This window comes from Lagenorhynchus albirostris, chromosome 9 (genome assembly GCF_949774975.1).
Source record: "Lagenorhynchus albirostris chromosome 9, mLagAlb1.1, whole genome shotgun sequence".
Lineage (NCBI taxonomy): Eukaryota > Metazoa > Chordata > Mammalia > Artiodactyla > Delphinidae > Lagenorhynchus > Lagenorhynchus albirostris.
Genome location: NC_083103.1, coordinates 108,106,384 through 108,130,769, shown reverse-complemented (window position 1 = coordinate 108,130,769; position 24,386 = coordinate 108,106,384). Strand labels below are relative to the sequence as shown.

The 24,386-nt window shown below is 52.2% G+C and overlaps 1 protein-coding gene across 1 annotated transcript in view; it reads right to left on the bottom strand.

The window, feature by feature from the left end:
* Positions 1-23,758, bottom strand: part of LOC132526460 (beta-galactosidase-1-like protein 2) — a 38,006-nt gene extending 14,248 nt beyond the window's left edge. Inside the window, exons 1-6 of the mRNA XM_060160824.1 lie at positions 23,643-23,758; positions 13,332-13,529; positions 11,053-11,121; positions 10,401-10,496; positions 8,288-8,396; positions 1,967-2,059 (exon numbers count right to left, since the gene is read on the bottom strand). Coding sequence (XP_060016807.1) covers positions 1,967-2,059; positions 8,288-8,396; positions 10,401-10,496; positions 11,053-11,121; positions 13,332-13,529; positions 23,643-23,728 — 651 coding nt within the window. The 5' untranslated portion in view covers positions 23,729-23,758. The remainder of the gene's footprint in view (positions 1-1,966; positions 2,060-8,287; positions 8,397-10,400; positions 10,497-11,052; positions 11,122-13,331; positions 13,530-23,642) is intronic.
* Between the last annotated feature and the right edge of the window lie 628 nt (positions 23,759-24,386).

Genomic DNA, 24,386 nt, shown 5'->3' with positions numbered 1-24,386 from the left:
AGGACGCAGCAGAGAGGCCTTCATTCTCAGGACTTCAGTCGGGGGAGGCCAGTGCAGGATCGAAGCAGCCAGCCCGTCACCAATGCTCAGCAGACCCTGCTCAGGCCCCCCTGTGCACGGCATTGGGGGGTGGGGGGAACACAATTTGACGATGTCCATCTCCTAGGGGCACAGACTGACTGCCTGCACCGCGAGGGACAGTCGCTGCCCCCGAGCACCTGCCACCCGCCAGGCAGAGCTGGGCTGTGCTGACCACCTCACTGCTTCCCCACAGGGCCAAGACAAGGACGCTCCCGCCTCTGCTGTGCACGTGGAGACCCTAAGGCTCAGAGGGCAAAGTGCCCTGCCCGTGGCCGTCCTGCGCAGACAGCGCCACATCTGCAGGGCCCCGAAGAAGCTGCGCACGACTCGGGCTTCAGTGATGATGGCGGCGGCTCCTGAGCCGCGGCCGCCGCTCCCGGGGAAGGACTCCGGTCGGCCCCAGCACCACGCGCAGAATGCGCGAAACGCGAAAGGCGCTGCGGTTTCCTCCTGTGATCCGCACCCTCCAAGGCGCCCCTCTCAACTCCCCGGGCGCATGGCTGCAGCGAGGACCGACGCAGGGAGGGGTGGGCTGCCCTGGGGTCCCGGCCCCTCCACCTGGAGCCCTGCAGTCTTCTGCTCAGTGGCTCTGACAGGCCGTCCATCTGCGACCACAGAGGCGTCCCTTTGTCCGCCTGTCTCACATGCACCCCTTCCCAGACATCAGAGTCACGACTGCGCAGGGGAGGTCTCTGCGGGGCTGCCCCCGTCCCCAGCAGGGCAGCTTCCTTCTCTGCAGCCCAGAGATTCAGTGAGCACCTGCTGGGGAAGCCCAGCCCAGGAGAGTCTCGGGGTCTGTGCTGGGGCAGTAGATGCCCTCCTGGCCTGAGCCCTGGCCGGGCTCCTTCCAGCCAACCCCAAGGAGGAGGCCAGGGTGTGACTGGGCCTGACCGTCAGGATTGATCTCTCCCCATCCAGCTTCAGGAACACCACCCTCCCCAGAGACAGCCTTGCCCCTACACCGGGGGCTTCTGCGGGGGCGTGGGGGGCAGGGGAGAGTGGGTAAGAACCTACAAGCCATCTGCAGGGACTAAAGGAATTCCAGATGGACACAACTCTGCCTGTGACAGCAGAAGGGATGCCACCCAGGACACCAGGGGCCGGAGCAGCTCTAATTAAATTAGTGGAGTCACTGAGGCCACTTAAAGCTTCCTCGCCTCACACGGGTGCCGACCCTTCCAAGTACAAAACACCGGTGTTGCTGATAACATCATGGTCCTGTTTACTGACTGCTCACCGGATGCTGGAACGGCACTGCGTCTGCAACCTCACTACACGCACAATGCGGAGAGGCAAATCCTCTCGTTAGCCCAGCTGCACAGAAGAGGAAGTCGGGGTTTAGAAAAATGAATGCAATTTATTCCAGGTCTCATTCACCAAGTGACAGGAACCACCTCTGAGCAGAAGCCTGTTCTTCTAAGTGTTGCCCTGGGCCTGCCCCTCCCTGCTCTGACACACAGTCAGGGGCTCCCAGCCACCCACACGCTGGAATCAGATGTCTGAGCTCCACCCCCAAGACCCTTAGTTAATGGGATGGCATATGGCCTGGGCACAGTGAGTTTAAACGATTCCCCAGATGAAGCCAATGTGCAGCCGACAGTGGGGCCGCTGCTTTGGGTGCTGGAGTGAGAGGAGCAACCCACCCCTCCAGGAAGGCCTCCAGCCATCGCCCTCAATCAAGGTAGTTCCATTACTCTCAGCCCCGTATGTACTGCGATCGCCATTAAACTCAGCCAACAGAGGGCAAATAAGTGAGGACCCTGTTGGAATAAAGGTCTGGAGAAAAGATTCACCAATTAATAAATGGTACTGGGTGACATCAGACCCTCACATTGCACCAGAGCCCAGAACACCCCACGAAGAGGTGACCCAAGTTGACTCTTACCTTCTTGACGTAAGGCATGTAGGCAGGGTCTTTGTTGTAGGAACCATACTCATTCTCCACCTGCACAGCAATGATGGGTCCTCCGTGCTTGTACTGGGAAAAGAGAGAACAATCAGAAGCTGAGTGTGCAGTGGGAACCGTACTAGCTAATGTCACCACACTTACTGCCAATTATAGCAAAACAACCCATTAGAAAGCGCAAGTCTCAAAAGGTTTGGTATATAATTGAGTGGTATCAGTAAGACAGGGAGTAGAAAGCGCCAGGCCCTCGTTCCCCTATGGAAACATCAAACAAACAACTGCACACTGACTGAAATAACTTTACAGGAGCTCTGGAAACAAGTGAAATGTTTAAGCAAATGAGTGAATACCCAATCAAGAAAAAGACATGTTCAAAATGGTAGGAGATTCCATGGTTTCGATCACCTTTGTCCCACCCGCTCCCTGGCGTAGCATGGGGCAGTCAAAAGGACGCATCCCTATTTCCAGTTCCCTCCCTGAGGACAGAAGGAGCAAGATGGAACTTGTTTGCAATATCCTGGGCTGTCTGTAGGCTCCCCAGGGGACTAGTTTCTGTCTCATCTGACTTGGAGATCAGACAGAAAATGTTGGCATAGTTTGGACCTCAGGCTGGAAGCTGCAGAAGGCAGTGATGGGTCACAGCATGTAAACATTTCAGGGGGACTACAAACCCATGGATGCCTGGGGGCAAAGGATTACGAAGGAAGGAAGGAAGGGAGGGAGGGGGGGAGGGAGGGAGGGAGGAAGGAAGGAAGGAAGGAAGGAAGGAAGAAAAGTACACACACAGGCCAGACAGGACATATGCCAAGAAAATATCTGAGAAGATCTTAAGCCTGCACCCCAGGCTGATCTCAAGGCTCAGGAGCCCACTAAATAGTAAAGGTGTCCCCAGAAGACAGCAAACACTGGGAGAGGACTGTTTTTATAAGTGCCCAATTTTCACCCAAAAAACACAAGGCATACAAAGGAACAGGAAAACGTAGCTCATTCAAAGGAACAAAATAAATCTCTAGAAACAGTCTGTAAAGAAGCTAGAAACAGTCTCTAAAGAAACACATGTGCTTAACTTACTAGACAAAGACTTTAAAACAGCTGTCATAAATATGCTCAAAGAGCTAAAGAAAAACACGGACAGAAATCAGGAAAAGGACTTACGGACAAAGTCAGAATATCAATAAAGAGACAGAAATGATTTTTTAAAAGAACTATACAGAAATTCTGAAGCTGAAAAGTACATTATCTAAATAGAAAAATTCACCATAGGAGTTCAACAGCAGATTCGAACAGGCAGAAGAAAGAGTGTGCAAACTTGATGACAGGTCATTTTGAATTACTGATTCTGACAGGCAAAAAGAAAAAAGAATGAAGAAAAGTGAACAGAGCCTGAGAGACTCATGCAAATCAGTAAACAGACAAATATACGCATTATGGGAACCCCAAAAGGAGAAGAAAGGGGCAGAGAGATTATTTGAAGACATAATGGAGGAGACATGGATATACAAATCCAAGAAGCTTCAGTGAACTCCAAGTAGCATTAAACCAGAGACCCACACCAGTACACATTATCAAACTGTCTGAAGACAAAGAGAGAGTCTTAAAAGGAGCAAGAGAAAAGCAACGAGACATGTACAAAGGAGCCCCAACCTTGCAGGACATTTGGTCCTGTCCAAACGTCCATAAGACATTCATTCCATAAGATATTTAGTTCATGCCAAAAGGTCCTTGAAATCTGGTTCTATCCAAAATGTCCATGAGCATATTTGGTCCGTGCCAAATGGTTTTGGACAGAACCAATCATCAAAGCCCTGTTAGTGTGGACCAAATGTCTTATGAACATTTTGGACAGGACCAAATATCTGCTAACTATCCCTAATAAGACTATCAGTAGATACCTCATCAGAAATCTTGTAGGACAGAGGCAGTGGGATACTATATTCAAAGTGCTGAAGGAAAAATCCTATCAAGTGAGAATTCTATATCCAGCAAAACTGTCCTTCAAAAGTAAAAGAGAAACTAAGACATTCTCAGACAAATAAAAGCTGAGGGAATTCATTACACCACTAGACTTGCCTTACAAGAAATACTACACAGAGTTCCTCAAGTTGAAATGAAAGGATGCTAGATGACAACTCAAAACCAAATGAAAATATAAAGTTCTCTGGTAAAGGTAAATATGTGAAAAAATGTAAAATCCACTATTATCGTAATTTTAGCTTATAACTCCACTTCTTATTTTTTACAGGATTTAAAACAAGTACATAAAAATATTATGAATCTATATTAACTGGTACATGATATATAAAAATATAATTTGTGACAGCAATAATATAAAGGGGGCGGAGCTTTTAAAGCATAGAGTTTTTGTATGTGATTGAAGGTAAGTTGGTATAAATATAATATAGAATGTCTTAACTTCAGGACAGTGTATATAATCCCCATGGTAACCACAACCAAAATATCTGTAGACGATACACAAAAGGGAAAAAAAAGGGAATAAAAACTCGTCATTAGAAGATCAACTAAATACAAAGGAAGGAAGTAATGGAGGAGATGAGGGAGAAAAAAAGCTATAAGGCATACAGAAAACAAACAACAAAAGTAAGTGCTTCCCTATTAGTAACGACTTTAAATGTAAATGGATTAAACTCCCCAAAAACTCCCCAAAAACAGATTTACAGAATGGATTAAAAAAAAAACCTGTTAGTTCTAATAAACAAATTCAGCAAACCTGCAGGATACAAAATCAATGCACAAAAAAAATCAGTTGTTTCTATACACTACCAACGAATGCTACTTACGATAGCATCAGACAGATTTAAATATTTATGAATAAATGTAATCAAAGAGGCAAAATACTTAGACACTGAAAACTACAAAATGTTGCCAAAAGAAATTAAAGAAGATGCCAGTAAATGGAAAGACATCCTGCGTCCATAGACTGAAAGACTTAATATTGTTAAGATGTCAGTACTACCCAAAGTGATCTACAAATTCAATGTAATCCCTGTCAAAACTGCAATGTTTTTGAAGAAACAGAAAAAGCCATCCTAAAATCCACATGGAATCTCAAGAGACTCTGAATACCCAAAGCAATGTTGGAAAAAAAAAAAGAACAAAGTTAGAGGTCTCACACTTGCTGATTTCAAAACTTACTACACAGCTATGGTAATCAAAACAGTGTGTTACTGGCCTCAAGACAAACATACAGGACTTCCCTTGTGGTGCAGTTCTTAAGAATCCGCCTGCCAGTGCAGGGGACACAGGTTCAAGCCCTGGTCCAGGAAGATCCCACATGCCACAGAACTAAGCCCGTGCGCCACAACTACTGAGCCTGCACTCTGGAGCCCGTGAGCCACAACTACTGAGCCCAAGTGCCACAACTACTGAAGCCCGTGCACCTAGAGCCCATGCTCCGCAACAAAAGAAGCCACCGCAATGAGAAGCCCGTGCACCACAACAAAGAGTAGCCCCCGCTCACCGCAACTAGAGAAAGCCCGTGAGTAGCAACGAAGACCCAACGTAGCCAAAAATATAAATAAATAAATAAATTTATTAATTTAAAAAAAGACAAACATACAAACCAATGGAATAGAATAGAGGGCCCAGAAATAAACTCTCACACGTATGGCCAAAAGATTTTCTACAAGGATGACAAGACCATTCAATGGGGAAAGGACAGTCATCTTTTCAACAAACAGTGGTGAGAAAACTGGATATCCACGTGCAAAAAACGAACCTGGGCCCTTACTTTACACCATCTACAAAACTTAATTCAAAGGACATCACAAACCTAAATGTAAGAGCTAACACCTTGAAACTCTTAGAAGAAAACACAGGGGAGAAGTTTCATGACACTGGATTTGGCAATGATTTCTGGGAGGTGGAACCAAAAGCACAGGCAACAAAAGGAAAAACAAGATACGTGTGACTTAACATTAAAAAGTTCTGTGCATGGAAGGACACAATCAACAAGGGTGAAAGGGCAGCCCTCGGAATGGAAGAAAATATTTGCAAATCATACATCTGACAAGATACTGACAGATACTGAAGATATAAAGAAGTCCTACAACAACAAAACAAACAACCCAATAAAAAATGGGCAAAGAATCTGAATAGATAATTCTCCAAAGAAGATATATAAATGGCCAGTAAGCACATGAAAAAATACTCCACATCACTAATTATTAGGAAATTCAAATCAAAACCACAACGAGATACCACCTGACACCCATTAGGATGGCTTTTATAAAGTAAGCAGAAAACAACAACTGTTGGCCAGGATGTCAAGAAACTGGAATTTTGTGCATTGCCCCTGAGGATGTAAAATGGTGCACTGTGGAAAACTTATAGCTGTTCCTCAGAAACTTAAACCCAGAATCACTGTGTAATCCAGCAATACCACTTCTGGGTATATATCCAAAGGAAGTGAAAACGGACTGAAACAGATATCCATACAGTCCGCTTAGAGCAGCTTTATTCACAATGAGCAAAAACACCTAAGCGTCCACTGATTAATGAACGGATAAAGCAAAACAGTATATACGTGCAATGGAATCTCACTCAGCCTTAAAAAGGAAAGAAATTCTGACTTATGCCACAACATGGATAAACCTTGAAGACACTGCGCTCAGTGAAATAAGCCCATCACCCAAGGACAAGGACTGTACGATTCTACTTAGATGAGGTCCCTAGAGGGGTCAAGTTCACAGAGACAGAAAGTAGAATGGTGGGTGCCGGGGCTACGGAGAAGGGAGAATGGGAGTTCGTGTTTAACACATTCTTGACAGGAGACATATTATGGCCACAGGCGTTAGTTTCTGCAAAAATCCCCCAGTCAATAATGTGTTAATGGGGACAGTTTCAGTTCTGGAGATGACGGTGGTGACAGTTGCACAACAATGTGAATGCACTTAATGCCACTGAACTGGACACTTAGAAATGCTTAAAATGGTAAATTTTATGTTACGTATATTTAACCGTAATAAAAAAATAAAATAATTATGTTATACCCAGAAAAAAAAATTTTTTAATGGATTGGGGATGCCCTTTCCATGCTTAAGAATGCTTCTGGGCCACATTCCTGACAAAGCCTCCATGCCCACGCCCACCCCCCAACCTACTACAACTCACTGAATCACCCCGGTAATCCCATTTCCTTGTAAAAGTCTAGGCTAAAGTCCTAGCTTCTTGCTTCTTTCATGATTGGGGCTGCCAGATTTAGTCAATAAAAATACAAGACACCCAGTTACACTACTTGAATTTACAATGAAAGTTTTAAATAAGCAATGAATTTTTTAATGTCAGTATGTCCCAGGCAATATTTAGGATATACGTTAATTAAAAAAAATTATTCCTTGCTTATCTGAAGTTCACATTTAACTGGGTATCCTGTGTTTTATTTGCCTACACTACAAATGACCAACAGTTCCTTTGAGCTATGTGTGCTGTGAATATCCCAAACCACTGACTCAAAAACAATTTTTAGGGCTTCCCTGGTGGCGCAGTGTTTGAGAGTCCACCTGCCAATGCAGGGGACGTGGGGTCGTGCCCTGGTCCGGGAAGATCCCACATGCCGCGGAGCGGCTGGGCCCGTGAGCCATGGCCGCTGAGCCTGCACGTCCGGAGCCTGTGCTCCACAACGGGAGAGGCCACAACAGTGAGAGGCCCGCGTACCGCAAAAAAATAAAAAACAATTTTTTATTGATGAACTAATATTTTACTGATGTACAAATTTCTCAGTGTCACACTTACAGAAGCAATTGTGTTAATTATTCCCATTTCTGCTTTTTCATTGCTTCCAATTATTAGATGCCAAGTTAAGATACCTTCTCCCCAAAATGCATTTTAAGACATATGTTTTGAATAATAATCATGTACCGTGCAGCACCTTTTTGGTAGCAGAAGGATGCACTTTGGAAAGTCATCAGTGGTAACTATAATGACAAGAAGTCCTGCCATCTCACAGGCGAGGGCCTATCCACACAAGCTCCCCTCTAGCAGAGCTGGACCACTGTGCTGCTGGGACGCAGATGGGTGGGTGTTCCAGTTACCAAGGCGTCAAGTGCTGCAGCCCTGGCACGGCGCCAGCAACATCTGCATCCCACCTAAGGCAACACTGCACTAGACAGACCTCTGCAAAGACCACCATTCAAGGCCCTCCAAATGCACGTCCCAGGCAGTGGGGGGAAGGTGTCCCGTGTGCAAAGGGCTGGCTGCGAGCCCTGGTCTGAGAGCTTCACCTGGACTCTTTATCACCAGTGGGAGGATGGAGAGGGCAGAGAAGGGTCTGCTCGCTTTTACCTGGAGTGGCACCACCCTGACCATCAGGTGGTCAAAATAAAGGTCCACTGCTTCGGTGAAGCCCTTGTAAGTTGTTCTCAGCCTCATGTCGGGGTCTTGGAGTAACCAGCTTGAATGAAAAGGGGAGGGGTGATTAGTTTTACTGTCTAGGGGTTTGCTCTGGGCAGGGTGATGGGTGAAAGGAACCAGCTTCAGAGAGCCCAAGAATGAGTGTGGAGACCAGTCTCCCCCCACGTCCACTCAGCCAGGACTCGGGGCAGACACGGGCATGGATCTGGGCCTGCTTCCCACCCGAGGACACCAGCACCGGTGGCCATTCTAGTTCTGATTCATGGCTATAGGTCTGGCTGCCAGAGGGAGAAAAGCTTCTCATTGAACCCAAGGCCCATTTTTCAAGCGTTTACACTACAATCTCATCACAAAGAGGTGAAGACAAAGGGATCAGGAATCACTGGGACTGGAGGACACATGTGCCACCTTCCAGTGTCACCCAGAAAAAGAAGCCTGAACCGGCAGCTGAGAAGCTAGCCCTGGTCTCCCCGCTCTGGTCCAGCTGCCCCCAACCTGTCTGTAGCGATCACACTTGCCAGGTAACACAGAGCGTGACCAAGGTATTCTCCCTTCTCATTCCAAATTCTGAGAAACATTTGTATTTTCTTACAAAAGGCCTGATGCTTCTCTCGTCCTCATCTGCAAGAAGTGAACAGGCTCAGAAAACTACCAATTTGTGTCAGGTAACTGTGGACGAGAGCGCAGTCTCCTCTGGTCTGACACCTCACGTCCATCGCACGCGGACAGCTCGGGTTTCTCGTCCCCACTGGGATTCTGCCTGTTTCCAGCGCGCCCAGCTCGGCCTCCCGGGGGTGCCCACCCACGAGTCCCTCCCCAACGCAACCAGACCTGAGTGGACAGGTGGGCGCAGGGAGGTCTGAGCTGCTTCTCAGCTCAGACTTAATCCGTCCTCGTCCCGGGCCCGAGCTCGGGTACATCACTGACACACGGGTTTCTAATCCGCAGGAGTGGCGAGGCCATTGTGGCTGTGTGAGCCTTGTCTGGGGCCCCTCGCTGAGCAGGATGGCCCAGCAACAGAGAAGGGATCCTGGGTGGTGAGGCAGTGGAGGGGGCCGGCCTGAGCCCAGGGAGGGCCCAGGTCGCCCTGGAGATGAGAGCGAGGCGGGCGGAGGAGGCAAAGCACCATCTTTCCCTCCGGGGCGGCGGGGCCGGAGGCTGGGAGGACAGGACCCCGTGCCTGTCAACAGAAAACCCTTGTGCTGGACACCAGTGGTAGTAACGACCAGGACGAGGGCCGGCCGTGGTGCCAGTTGATCCCACCTGACTCCTGACCTGACCACAGACCCGCTACTGACCCCCTGGAGACCACACCCCAAGGTAATTCATCAGGGCCCGAGATCTGAAGATGAAAGCTACAACTAAAACAACTTGCTTCTCTTCTACTTTGTCAAAATGCTTGCACTTTTAAAAAATACTTGGTAACATCCCTAAGAAACAGAAGGACGGGTTTGACTCTTCCCATTTTTCAGAAAGTGAGGCCCATCCACAGCAGACGTGACCTGACAGGGCCAGCCCCGCAGCAGAGGCCTGAGGAGTGAGGAGGGCCAGCCCCGCGCCCGCGCGCGCCCGCGCAGAGAAGCCATGTGGAATTTGAGGAGGACAGCAACTTTGACATTGCTGACAATGACGCCCTTTGGCTGCCACTCATTCTGAAAAGGAACTTCAGCACAGAATGAAAAGTATAGGTTAACAGCCGCATTAAACCTACGTTGGTGCTTAGCATTTTGCACAAGCGCACAGGACCACTCCGGCCACAGCTGAGGCCCCCGGCCCCGCTCCCTCCCGGAAAGAAACACGAGCAGCTGACTCTTCCCCTCCCCCACATACTCCTGGCTGCACGACCAAGACCCACATCTCATCGGTGAACCAGGGATTCGGGGACTGGAGCAGCACAGGCCCCTCAGCGCGTCACCACCCCCCGCGTTCCCTGAGACAATGCGTGCGCGGGGAAACACAGGACAGGCGCTGTTATCGTTAGACTGGACTACAGCGTCAGCGATGCTCCACTCCGGACACAGCTGAGGCCCCCGGCCCCACTCACCTGGGCAGGCCCCCGAGGTCCATCTCACTGCAGATGGAGGGGCCCGGATGCAGGATTACCCATAGCCCCACCTCCGCGGCCAACAGGACGAAGGCCCTGGGGGTCAGTGTCACCAGCTCTCAGGCCTCGGAGCCGAGGGGGGACGGCCCAGCACCACCACAGGGCAAAGCTGCCGCCCCCTCCCCTCCCCCAGGGGGCTGGGGGCGCTGAGAGCAGGATGCGACCCCCCAGCAGAGCAGGGGATGCCCAGCCGGGTCACAGCCGTGGCCCCCAGCCTAGGACATCCACACAGCACCTCTGGGGGCATGAGGACAACGGGCCTCAGACGGGGCACAGGGGTCCCGATGGGGAGCCTGACCCTGCCGGCCCCCCACCCCGGCGGTGGCAGGACCACCCTGCAGAGCAGGGCCCACCTGGGGGATGGGGCCCCTCTGGGCTGCAGCGAACAGGTCTGGGCTCAGAGCAGGCAGGCCCGGGCCCCCGGGAGTAAGGGGGTCATGGCTGGAGAGCGTTCAGGTCCTGAGAACAGGCTGCAGACCCCAGGCTCCCTCTGTTCTCACGGCAGAGCCCAGGTGCCCCTGGGGATCCCAGTCACCCCAGGAGCCCCCGCACCCCCCTGCCCCGGGCCGGGTCACACAGCAGGAGCACCTACTCCAGGTCCAGGTTCCCAGAGAAGTCGAATTTGCCTCTTTCCGGCTCATGGAGGTTCCACGAAACGTAGCTATGGTAGAAATGATAATTACAGGCATGAGTTCTCCACTTATCCCACTTTGTCTCCCAAATGAGCACCTTCGTCCCTAAAACCCCTCACGATGGTTGAAGATGTATTTCTTTTTTTTTTTGCTGTACACGGGCCTCTCACTGTTGTGGCCTCTCCCATTGCGGAGCACAGGCTCCGGACGCGCAGGCTCAGCGGCCATGGCTCACGGGCCCAGCCGCTCTGCAGCATGTGGGATCTTCCCGGACCGGGGCACGAACCCATGTCCCCTGAATCAGCAGGCGAACTCTCAACCACTGTGCCACCAGGGAAGCCCGAAGATGTATTTCTTAAGTACATTGTCTTAGTGTTGTCAGGGCTTGAACTGAGAACAAACTGAAGAGACCTGGGACCTCGGAGAAGCCAGGGCAAGTCCTCTCCCTGGAAGGAGGGAGAGAAGGCCCAGGAGATCTGGTGACTCCCTCTTCCCCCATCCCTCCCCATCATCCTCTCTCTTCATCAAAGAAAAAGAAGTAACTTTATAGGAAAATCAGTTAAATGTGGGACAAGCTGGGACCTGGGCCCTTTGTTGCAGGATCTGCACCTGGACAAATGTCTCCTCCAACAACAGATACAAAGAAACTCTGAGGGACTAAAAATAACTGCAGGCCTGCTCAGGGGGCAAATTATCAACCACAAGATACAAAAAGGCCACAAACCCAACTGCCATTTCTGGGGTGTTGGGGGCAAGAGCAGGGTCCTGTGCACCATCCCTGCACACACAGCACCAAGGGGGCGGGCAGACCACCTAAGCCCTGCCTCCGGCCGGACCCCTGGACCTGCCTCCACCCTCACCCCATTTAAGGGAGCAGCCTGCCCCCCTCGGGAAGCAACAAGGGCACCTGTTACTTGTTCTCGCTACCTGGGCTGCAGAGTGAGTCCCAGCCAAGCTTTGCCCGAATTCCTCATCTGGCCTCCTGTCAAATTCTATTGGTTAAAGAGTCCAAGAACCCTGGTCGGTAACAAAAGTAGGGTAAAAAGAAACCCTAATCATCAGTCTTATTTTTAATGAAAACTCCAGAATTCCAAACCTTGGAACAGGACAGACGTTCTTACTCTGAAGAAAGGATAAGGAAATGAAGTAAGTTCGTTGAAGGGCCTGATGTAGAGTAGAGTGTGCTGACAGTAATTCCAGCTGCCCCTCTCCTGGACCCCACCCCACCCCCAGCTTCTGGGGGAGCCTCTCTGACTGCAAAGGGTGCCCAGGTGAAGGAGGGGCTTGCCGGCTCCCAATTCACACTCAAGAGATTATGTAGATTATCCTGCTCTCGCGAGGCGAAATGCTCCCCCTGCAATATTCCTACAAGCTTCAGGAGCCCTATAACAAGAGCACGTACCCGCAGGATCAGAACTTACACATGCAAATAAACGGATCCCACTAGGCAATCTTCCTGGAAAATCACATACTTTGTTCAACTGTGCTGTCACAGGTGAGAACACCCCCGTACTTAGGGCTGTTTTCAAAGCAGTTCATACGTCACCAAGAAAATCCATGTCCTTGACTTGTAATCACACATTTTTGCCTGAAATTTTAATAAAACCCAGCCTGATCACCCACTTTATTTCACAGACTTCGATCCAAATATCCGTTGGAAATTCTGAAAAATAAATCCACAAAATGATCCAAGATTTCTCCCCACTGAGCACGCTTTTAACTGATTCACATGTCAGCGCTGCACTGAGTGACCACCACGTGCTGACCCTGTGCTTGTTCTAGGGTGGAAGCCAAAGCTCTGAAGATGATTCCAGAAAGGAAGGTTGCAAACCGCGTGGGCTGTGCTAGAGAGGTGTACACGCACCTACTGTACAGACGCAAGGTGGAGGGCTGGCTGAAAGACTGTGATGACTTCACCACCTGCTGCGTGTACGCTGGCCTCGCTCACTGGGTTCTTTCAGCCAGTGTCGCTCCTTCTGCCCCCAGCCCACGTCCAGCCCCCACCGCTCGGCCCCCTGACAGTGTGTGGTGGGGAGGCTGCCCCCGTTCACACCCACCCAGGGGCTGGGCCCCTGCTAATCTTTCCTCACAAAGCTCAGCCCGCAGATGCTCCTCCAGGCTGCGCAGGGGGAGGACCAAGCAGGGCTCACCCTCCCGACGTGACGGAGAAGCCTGGACGCAGGCCCAGGAGCCCCCTTGGCGACAAGGCACGGTGGCCGGGGTGTCGGGGCGCACTCACGTGGTCAGGGTGTTCAGGCCACAGGCCTTCATCTTCAGCAGCCGGTCCCTCCAGTACTCCCGGGGCACCCGGAAGTAGTGCACGGAGCCCCCGAAGATCCAGAAAGCCGAGTCCTCCAGCATGAAGTTCTGCCCTCTGGCCGGCAGCCCCAAGCACCGATGCCTCAGCCACAAGGGGGTCAGCCTGTACCAGTTCACCCTGCAGGGAGCACAGGCAGCCTCAGTGCCCATCCTCGCCAGCCTGGGCCTTGAGCGGGCACCTCGGAGCCAGGCTTCCCCACCTCCTTCTCCAGCCCCCGGCATCCCTTCCCGAGCGGGCCTGTGCCAGGCGGCCAGACGCAGCACCACCCACACCCCCAGCCCACGCGGCCTGCCAGGAACACGACAGACTCGGCCTTCAACATGGAGGCCGTGCTCACAGGAGGGAAGTCAGGGCACACGCAGCACAGGGAGGAGGTTCTTGGGGCCGAGAAGCTGCCTTCAGGTGCCAGGGCTGGGGGGACTCGGGGGCAGATGCGGGTGCCTACAATGGCCCACACGGCTAGGCTATCTGACACACATCAAAGCAGCAGCTACCTGACACAGTACCTCTGAGCCACCTCAAGGTCACAGCCACCGGGCTGGAGGTGCAGATACCTGGAAAGAGGTACCGGTTAGAAACGGTGTCTGCTCATTGACTGAATTTCCAGGTCTTAATTGTTACACCTGGAGAAGGAGTGCTGGCCGAGGGGCACCCGAGCAGGACAGGGAGCCCCCCACCCGGGAGGGCTGCCAGGAGGGGTGAGTCCCCAAAAAGCGCCTCTTGGTGTCTTGTGGGTTGGCCAGGGGGAGGCCCTCACATGACCCCCGTGACTCGGGGCTCCGAAAACCTCTCCCTCTCTTCTCCACCCCGTCTCCTGACAGCCCAGAGAGAAGCAGCAAGAGAAGCTGGAAATTTAGGAAAGCTGGAGACAGAAAACCAAAAGTGAGTTGGGGCAAAAGCAAATTTCAGTTGGTACCTTTTCCTCTGCTTTAAAAAGGTCCTGGACTTCCCTGGTGGCGCAGTGGTTAAGAATCCGCCTGCCAGTGCAGGGGACTCGGGTTCGATCCCTGGTCCGGGAAAATCCCACAGGCCACGGAGCAACTAAGCCCGTGCACCACAACTACTGAGCCTGCGCTCTAGAGCCCATGAGCCACAACTACTGAAGCCCGCATGCCTAGAGCCCGTGCTTTGCAACTAGAGAAGCCACCGCAGTGAGAAGCCCGCACACCTCGACGAAGAGTAGCCCCCGCTCGCTGCAACTAGAGAAAGCCCATGCACAGCAACGAAGACCCAACGCAGCCCCCAAAATTAATTAATTAATTAATTAAAATTAAAAGGTCCCTGCATCACTTCTGTTCTTTCCATTCATTTTGAAACAAAAGCTGAAACCACACACTGATTGAAAGAGACACGGGAGAACCAGGCATGGGCTGAGGCAGTCTTCAAAGGCACCACTCGAGCCTCGCCGGGCACGGGCACCATGTGGATGCGCCATCCTCCGGCTCTCTCCCCACCTCCGCCACCAGCACCGGCTTCTCCTCTGCCCACACGCCAAGGGCTTCAGCTCTGACCGTCCACGGGAGAGGGAGTGTGCACGGACCACCCCAGCCCCTGCTCCTCAGCTGTGCAGGCCGGGGTGGTGTCACCGCCTGGTCCTCGCTGAGGTCGGGACAGAAACTGAGATGCCTCCCCAGTGACAAGAGCGACTGCACGTCTGCAGAAGCTAATCATCAAGGGCTGGGGCAGGTATAGCCACTATGGAGAACAGTATGGAGGTTCCTTAAAAAACTAAAAATAGAACTACCATACGACCCAGGAATCCCACTCCTGGGCATATACCTGGAGAAAACCATAATTCAAAAAGATACATGCACCCCAATGTTCATCATAGCACTATTTACAATAGCCGGGACATGGAAGCAACCTAAATGTCCGATAGATGAATGGATAAAGAAGATGTTGTACATACATACAATGGAATACTACTTAGTCATAAAAAGGAATGAAATAATGCCACTTACAGCAACATGGATGGACCTAGAGATTATCATACTGAGTGAAGTAAGTCAGACGCAGAAAGACAAGTATCACATGATATTGCTTATATGCGGAATCTTAAAAAAAAGGGTACAAATGAACGTATTTACAAAGCAGAAGTTAAGTCACGGATGTAGAAAACAAACTTATGGTTACCAGGGGATAACGGGGGGGGAGGAAAATTTGGAAGATTGGGATGGGCATATACACACTACTGTATAGAAAATAGATAACTAGTAAGAACCTGCTGTATAGCACAGGGAACTCTACTCAATACTCTGTAATGGCCTATATGAGAAAAGAATAAGAAAAAGAATGGATATATGTATGTATATATAATTGATTCACTTTGCTATACACCTGAAACTAACACAACATTGTAAATCAACTATACTCCAATAAAAAGGTTTTTTTAATTAAAAAGAACTTTTTTTTTAAAGGCTCGGGGCAGTGGAGGGGGGACTTCCCCAGCAGTCCAATGGTTAAGACTGCCCTCCAATGCAAGAGGTGCAGGTTCGATCCCTGGTTGGAGAACTAAGATCCCACACGCCGCAGGGTGCGCCCAAAAACTAAAGAAAGAAAGGCTGGTGCAGTATTTTGTTTTTTTTTTCTCTCCATTTTCTTTTTCTAGCAATTTGGTTTTATTGTATTTCACCAAGTAACAGGTTGAGAAGCTGAGAAGCGTAGCTCTAGACAGGAACAATGGGCTGGCCTCAGGCAGCTGTGGTCGCGGAGACAGAGTTGTGACAAGCACACTGACCAAGGCAATGTACCAGCGTGGGGTCCAAGCGGATGGAGACGTGGGAGCGGCCAGAGCACATGCAGTCTCCACTGTGGCCTCCCTGACACCCGGCTAGACTCAGCTACACCAGAGGTAGGGGGGTTTGCATGCGGCCACGATGGTTCTCAAAGCTCGCAGCGTACGTGAATCCCTGGTAAACTTTTAAAACCAACTGAAGCCCAGTCTGCACCACAGACCAATGAACTCCCTCTGGAGGTGGGCACAGGCACTGGTCCTAGAAAGAGCCTCAGGGCAAGGCTGAGAGCCACTGGTGGGGTTGAGTTTTTCAGGAGGGCCAGGGGCCCCGGGTGGCCAGACACAGGGCCGCAGGAGGCCAAGAGGGCGGAAGGTGCCACAGACATCACTGGCCACTAGGGAATTTGTCTAGAGCCAGTCCTGGACAAAGGAAACAGTTTCCACCTACTCTCCTTCTCAGCCCCAGCACCCAACACCCTCTACCGCAGCTGTGGACGCCAGCTCTGCTGCATCATCGCAGGAATGGTCGTCTGTGGATAACCTGGCAACCTAGCACTGGTTTCTTTCTCCAAAAAGTTCCACCTTCCAAGTGACTTAAAATGACAATTCAAAATACAGTTCTCCCAAAGGACCACAGACGTGGGGAAGTGAAAACAAATGCAGGATCTTTGAGAGGAGGGTCTGGACGGGAGCCCTGGCCCTCCCCTTGGTAGCGCCGTCCCCATGGGTTACGGACCCTGGCTCCGAGGGCATGATCTTCCCCTGTAACACGGGGCCATCACCTGTCCTGACTGCTCACAAGGGCTGCAAGGGGATCAGACACCAGGGAAATGCAGTAGAAGGACCTGTGACATGATGGTCCTTACCAGCTGTGTCCAGCACGTTCTTCTGTGAGGCATATAGCAAGGGGCTTAACAAGATGTTTCTCAGGCTTCCCTGGTGGCACAGTGGTTGAGAGTCCGCCTGCCGATGCAGGGGACGCGGGTTCGTGCCCCGGTCCGGGAAGATCCCACATGCCGCGGAGCGGCTGGGCCCGTGAGCCATGGCCGCTGAGTCTGCGTGTCCGGAGCCTGTGCTCTGCAACGGGGAAGGCCACAACAGTGAGAGGCCCGCGTACCGCAAAAAAAAAAAACAAAAAAACAAAAAAAACGGGCAGATGTGCAGGTGACAAGCTTACCACCTCCTTCCTGTGAGGTGAGCCCAGGAAGTGATCCTCCGCTTTCGGAGAGGGTCTCTCAGGGCAGCGGGAGGTAGAAGGGCAGATCCCGCCACCTCCCTGCATGAGGCTGATGAGGACCGCTCTGAAGCGTCCCAGCCGAGCCAGAGGGCGTCCCTGTGAGCGCTGCAGACACTGACTACAACCGAGGTCACGGTGGGACCGGCAGGCCTCACACTGCGTCACAGCCACCCCCTTGTCTTCCGTCCTACGTACGCATGTGTCCAGATCCATACAGGACAGCATCGCCGCAACCAGACACGGCAGAGATAGCATCGTCAACTCCCGGGACGTGCAGCCTCCAGCGGCGACCAGGCCAGGCTCACACAATTTCAGGCTAACAAGGGTGTGGACAAGCTGGCACTCGAGGTAGGAACCTGCAGAAACAGTCCTTCCATCCCCAGAACATGAGTCCTCACTGGTCCCGGGCATCAGTAGTTTGGTTCCATACATAATGTACACTGTGACCCCACTCGGGCTGCCCTAAGCAAATGTTCAACTGAATCTGGGTCCAGGGCTTCATATTAAGATGCTGACCAAGAAAACACTCCGCCCATCCACGTGGCCATGCCGGAGACCATCACCCAGATGGACATGTTAAACTGCCCAGAAGACATCATCACACACAGAAACCTCCTCACTTGGGTCTAAAATACAAATTTCTCCTCATCACTTTCAAGATTCTGATGTGGCTACAGGCTCCCATGAGGTCCAGCTTCCTCGGCTGGACCCCATGAACTGCCCCCTCGGGGTATTTAGGTCTCACCAGCCTTCAGCCCTGTGCACGCCTCCCTCAGCTGGGAGGTTTGGGGGCCCAAGGAGGGGCCCGCCCACGCTCCGGTCCCGGCCAGCGCCCCTAACGTCCCCAACCCAGAAGACTGCCTCTTGCACCAACCCTGGAGCCCCACGAGCTTCAGCCCCCAGGAAATGAAACACTGTCCCCAGGTCTGCCCTGGCTTCCTGCATGTGCTCCTTGGCCTGGGCCCAAGGCTCTGGCTCCTGATTTGCTGGGAGAGGCCTTAATATTTCCAAAGGGCTGAGGTCTTCCATCCAAAAGCGAGTCGCTCATTCTGCAGAGATGCCTGGCCATCGTGCAGCACCCTGCAGCCTGTGGCACCACTGTAAGCCTGGAACCTCTGCCCTTCCCTCCAAGAAGGCTCTGGTAGGTCAAGAATGGGTCACGCACCCGGGCTCCAGCAGGCCAAGCCAGGCAGCATCTTCTACAGCCCGTAGGAGTTTGTATGTGAACAAGCGTTTACTAGAGGAAACCCTGAGACCCAATCATGCAGCAATAAAAACTCCTCATTTGAAATCAACCACATACCAACAACAAAAAGTGATCGGATGTCACATGACACTGTGCTGTCACTTTGGGGAAAATTTCCATTGACAGCATCATAAATAGGAAAAGTGCCAAGAGAGGAAAGCTCTGTTAGCTAACCCCCGGGCACCCCTGATGACAAGACTCTGATCTCAGAGACACTCACGGAATCAGAATAAAAGGATTTCATTAAACAGGGCACAACGTATTGTAAATAAATGGGTTTTTAAAATCCAACACGTGGGACTTACCTACCAAGATAGACGAGAGCTGGGCTAGTTCTTACAGGACACAAAGACTCTACCCACCCACACAGATTAAACGGAATTTGCTCCTGAGCCTACAGAGCTCAGGCTGATCCAACAGAAATAGAATGTGCTATTTACTTACTTATTATAAATGTCGATCAAGACTTAAAATGAGTATCTCATACGGTCAGCAATTCTATGGACGGAAATATCTCCAACAGATATTCACTACGACTTGGTTTGCAGCCACGGATGCTCTTCAGAAGGGGGCAGTTTAAATAACTCATGAGCCCAACGAACCAACAGGGTAACGTCTACAGCTGTCCCTATGTGCACAGAACACTCCGGAGAGAAACTGTGATCAGGGAAGCCTCTGGGCAGGGAGAGGGGTGCCCAGGGGCCAGAACTAGGGGGTCTTATCTTCCCATTTATATTATTTGAAGATTTCATCCTCTTCCTAGATTACCTACCCACAAAATAGCCTTTGCAAGAACAATGCAATGTGCTCTTGAAAGGCACAGCCCTGCTAACCGTCCCTCGGAGGGTGAGGGTGGGAGCATGGGGCACCCACCAAGGGTCTCCGTCCACGAAGCCCTGTTGAGAAACGTCTGCTTCGTTACCATGAGCCTCGAAGGATCCCCGGCCCTTCCATCCCAGGGGAGGCACCACATAAGGGGACTCCCTCTCAATGGCCTTTAACGTCCAGAGCAGTCGATTTAAGCAAAAGGTAAAACCGAGTGCAGAGGGGGCTGCAAACACCCCGCTGCTGGGTGCCAGGGCAGGGCCTGGGCTCCAGGGTCCTCTGCAGGCCCCACGCGTTCTGAAACAGTCTCTCTCAGCCCCGGCATCTCCTGCCTCTTCATCAGAAGAGAATTCCAGGCGATACGATGGGGGTCAGGGTCACATCATCAAAGATGAAGTGCTTTTACTTCACTGGTGGCTCCTTCCTCGCCCCAAGGGGTAGAGGACTCCTTAGCCCACGTCCTGATGCTTGGGGGACCGAGGCTCTGGAGCTCTTAGCGCTGGTCTCCTGGGCACCCCGGTCCCTTGATCACAAATACACCTCCACTGTCCGTGCGTTCACTGAGACACTGGGTCCCCTTCCGACTCTCAACACCCACCCTCTCCTCCGGCACAGGGGCTCAGATACCTGCCCCTCCCCGCTTCCCCACGCCTGTCAGGGGTGACACTTCCAGAGGCTGTAAGCTTCACTGCCAGAACACAAGAGGGATGGCGCTCAAAGAGCTGGAGTGTTCCAGGGGCGATGACTCAGACTCCACGCAGATCAGTGCCCAGAACAGGCAAAGCTCATAAAATCAGTGACTTCACAGATGCCCAGGAAGGCACCTTTTGCACATGCCCCCAGAGGACGGGACCGGCCGTGATTTGGACCACAGAAAGTGGCCTGGTTCCATGGCTAAGTGACCTGCCCTTGCCGAGGAGCCTGAGAGGCACGGGAGGAATGGGGGTCTGGAACCCAAACAAGCAGGGCAGAAGCAGCTAAGAGACAGGCTTCCAAGGGAGGTGGGAGGCGGGAGGCCGGCGCCCACCTGGCGGCCCTCCCCTCTGCTGACTCTGCCAGCTAACATCTAGGGTTGAAGAGACGCAGAGCTCCTGGAGCGTTGCTCAGTGACACGCTGATGCTGAGAGGAAAAGTCCTGAGTGGGAGCCATGCCCAGCAGGCATTCTTGTGCTAGTGGAGAATGACAGGCTCAGGGCCGAGGTTCCTGGATCCCAAGTAACACGCTAGAGGGGGAGGCCAACCAAGACAGAAGATTACACTTCTATAAACTCCAGAAAATGCCAACTAATATCCCGTGGCCGAAAGCAACACATCAGCGAATACGTATAAAATTGATAACTAGTAAGAACCTGCTGTACAAAAAAATAATAAAATAAAATTTTAAAAAAGGAAAAAAATAGAAGAAAAAAATATTTCAGATGTGGAAAACACACACACACACACACACACACAGACCCCAGCAGACTCCACCTGCTGAACATGCGGTTTATTGCCTGACGACTATACTGCAGTGAAGGTAAATTTTTTTTTTAATTTATTTATTTATTTATTTATGGCTGTGTTGGGTCTTCGTTTCCGTGCAAGGGCTTTCTCTAGTTGTGGCAAGCAGGGGCCACTCTTCATCGCGATGCGCAGGCCTCTCACTATCGCGGCCTCTCTTGTTGCGGAGCACACGCTCCAGACGCGCAGGCTCAGTAATTGTGGCTCACGGGCCCAGTTGCTCCGTGGCATGTGGGATCTTCCCAGACCAGGGCTCGAACCCGTGTCCCCTGCATTGGCAGGCAGATTCTCAACCACTGCGCCACCAGGGAAGCCCCAAGGTAAATTTTTTTTAAGACCATCTTTCAAACTAAAAAGCCGAAGGTTGAAATCTTCCTCAAAAGTCATCTTGGTCCTCCTGTTTCTTGGATATGATGTAATCAAACAGCTGTGATTGACCACGAACCAGCCCAAGGTAAAGTTCAGGAGAAAAACAAAAGCTGCAACCCAGCAGCCCCTCCCCCACCCAAACACTTTCTTCTGATCCTGACAGCTCAGGGGCAAAGCCGCTGTCTGAGCAGCCAGTCCCTGTGTGACCTCTATCGCACTGGCTACACCCACATTCCCTACAACAGCTGGGAGCTGGGCCCCCACTCAGTTAATGACCCGGTCACCTTAGCGTAAGGCAGGAAGAGGGAGCAACAAAGAAGGTGCTGGGCTACCCTGGTGGCGCAGTGGTTGAGAGTCCGCCTGCCGATGCAGGGGACACGGGTTTGTGCCCTGGTCCAGGAAGATCCCACATGCCGCAGAGCAGCTGGGCCCGTGAGCCATGGCTGCTGAGCCTGTGCGTCCGGAGCCTGTGCTCTGCAACGGGAGAGGCCACAACAGTGAGAGGCCTGCATACCGCAAAAAAAAAAAAAAAAAAAAAAAGAAGGTGCTGGCTCTGGCCTCCAGACATAGTCCTTGGTGTCCAGCCCAAGCTGGACAGCAGGAATTGGGCGAAAGTCATCCGTGAGGGTGATACAGTCCAAACGAAGCCCAGAAGACAAGTATTCCAGAGGACCCTAAGACGTGGCCCTGAACTAATTCAGAGCTTCTCTGGCCTCTATCTAACCTGCTGAGAAAGACAGCACAGCAGGAAAAGCCACGTCTTTCCTAAACATGCCAAAACTCTTCCAGGTCGTGAGTCACAGCCATTCACCCTCTGCTGCTGTTCCTGTGTGGCCCCACAAGCCCCCCCCCCAACCTACCCTTCCTGCAGCCACTCCACCAGGTGGGGACACATTCGCTCACCTGTGAGAGCCCGTGCTTCTGCACCTTCTGTCCCTCCAGACACAACAAGTACCAGGCTCCTTCCCGCACCTCCTCCTGCAGACCGTCAGGGTGTACTACCTGGCCCACCTCAAGCCCCTCGGAGCCACCCTTCATGGTGAACTGTCTGGGTTCCCTGCATGGGCTGCTACATCCCTGACCTCCAACAACAACGCACACGCTCCTCGCACACCTCGGGCCTTTCTCCCTAGGGGTGTGGGCTCCTGGATACCTGGCTGTATGCCAGAGGCCCCTGCTGCGTCTCCTCTGGGGTGTGCATCAGCCTTGTGTCTACAAGAGCCAGGGCCGGTCCTCAAAGAGGAGGGGCTGGGATCATAGACAGGATGGAAAAGTCTTGGGAACGACTGGGCAAACAAGATGCCTCCTATGTGTTCTGAGCCCAGAGGGAGAAGAGCACCATTTCCTTCTCCCAACAACCCTGTGACACTCTCCCCATCTCCAAAACAGAGATGACATCTAAGTCTTGGAAAGGCGTAAATGGAAAGAGTTCTCTCCCTCCCAAACGTCCCTATCTCCCAGAGGAAGTCCAGAGGAGCCACGAGGGGGGCAGAAGAAGATAAAGCTGAGGGTGGCGGGCGCGCCGCAGGTCCACGGGCTCAGCCTGCAGCCTCCATACTAACTTCCCTACCAAAGCCCTTGATGCTGCTGGCCTGCCAGCAACACTGGAGGTTTTGAATATGGAAAGTGCCAGGCATCGACCTCAAAAATAGGGTCACAGACACAGTTTAGGAAAATTCTAGGCTCGGGCACCCACACAGGCAGTGGGTAAATCATTCTATCACTAAACGCACTCCCAGATAACTCTTTGCAAGGGAGGGGGGAGAGTGGGAAGGGGTGAGCTGGTGACTGGAGGAAGAGTGGAGAGAGAAGACACATCAATCCGAGAACGGGGCAACTACACCCAAAGCGAGAAGCTTGTAGGACCCGTGACCGCGCTGGGCCGGCCAGATGGACCGTCGCTGGGAGCCCTGGGAGCTCTGGCCTCTGCCGAACAGAGAAGCCTCGCAGCAGGCTTGGCAGGAAATGTGGGGACCTGGGAGAAGAGCTGGGGATCTGGGGCTCAGCAAGAGGGCTAGGGGCGCACAGAGCTGGGAGTGTCGGAGAGGGGTCTGAGGCCAGGTCTGCGGACTTCCCGCGGAAAAGCATGGGGAGCCCTCGGTACAGACGCCCGGGGACCGGGAGCACAGAGCCTGGCGTCACCCAGGGCACTGGGGGCGCTGAGGGACCGGGCGCTGGCGCTCCAGATCAGACGGCACCACAGGGCCGTCCCCGTGGGGACTCGGGCTCCGCGGGCGGCTGTGCGCGCGCTGCCGGGCCGGCTCCCCCGGCGCGAGGGGAGGCGAGAAAGCAGGTGTGCAGGACAGGGCGTCTGCTCACCTGCGGAGCACCAGTATGCTCAAGATCACCAGCAGCAGCAGTCCAAGAATGCGGCCGGGCCTCCACCGGACATTCCACTTGGGCATCGCGCGTCCGCTGCTCCTGGACCCGCTTGCTTTCCAGCCCTCACTCTCTGAGCGGAAGCTCGGCGCGGGGGCGGGGCCGCGCGCTGGTCGCCGGGGCAACAGGCCGCCGCGAGCCCCGCCCCCCAGTGCTCAATGCCTGCAGCCCGAGGACGCGCCGGAGAGTGGCAGACGGTGGCCCTTGCCGTTTCCAGCCACACCTTCGCCCAGGATGAATAAAATTCTTATTCTGGCACAGAATTATGTCACAAAGGAGCCTGTGTAATATGTGGGCAAAATTTATGCTTTCTAGCAATCACAAACCCACCTAATCCCAAGAACAGAATTCAGATTTTACTGAAAGAAAATCTGAAACATTTTCTAGGGAGGCTGATGTTTCTTCACAGCATCAGAGTTTCTAGAAAATACACACACACACACACACACACACACACACACACACACACACACCCCGTTGCATGTTTTCAAACCATATCCTGTGCTTGTAAAGCTGCTAGGAATACAATGAGATTGTACTTCTGGAACAAAACAAGGCGAGTTTAGTGTGAAGTGTTCTTTTTGTAGCATTCAGCAAATATTTAGTCAGGTAGCAAAAATTAAACCCAGGAGAGAAAAAAAAAATGAACAAAGGGGGGAAGGCCTAGCGCAGTGGCAGGGGCTC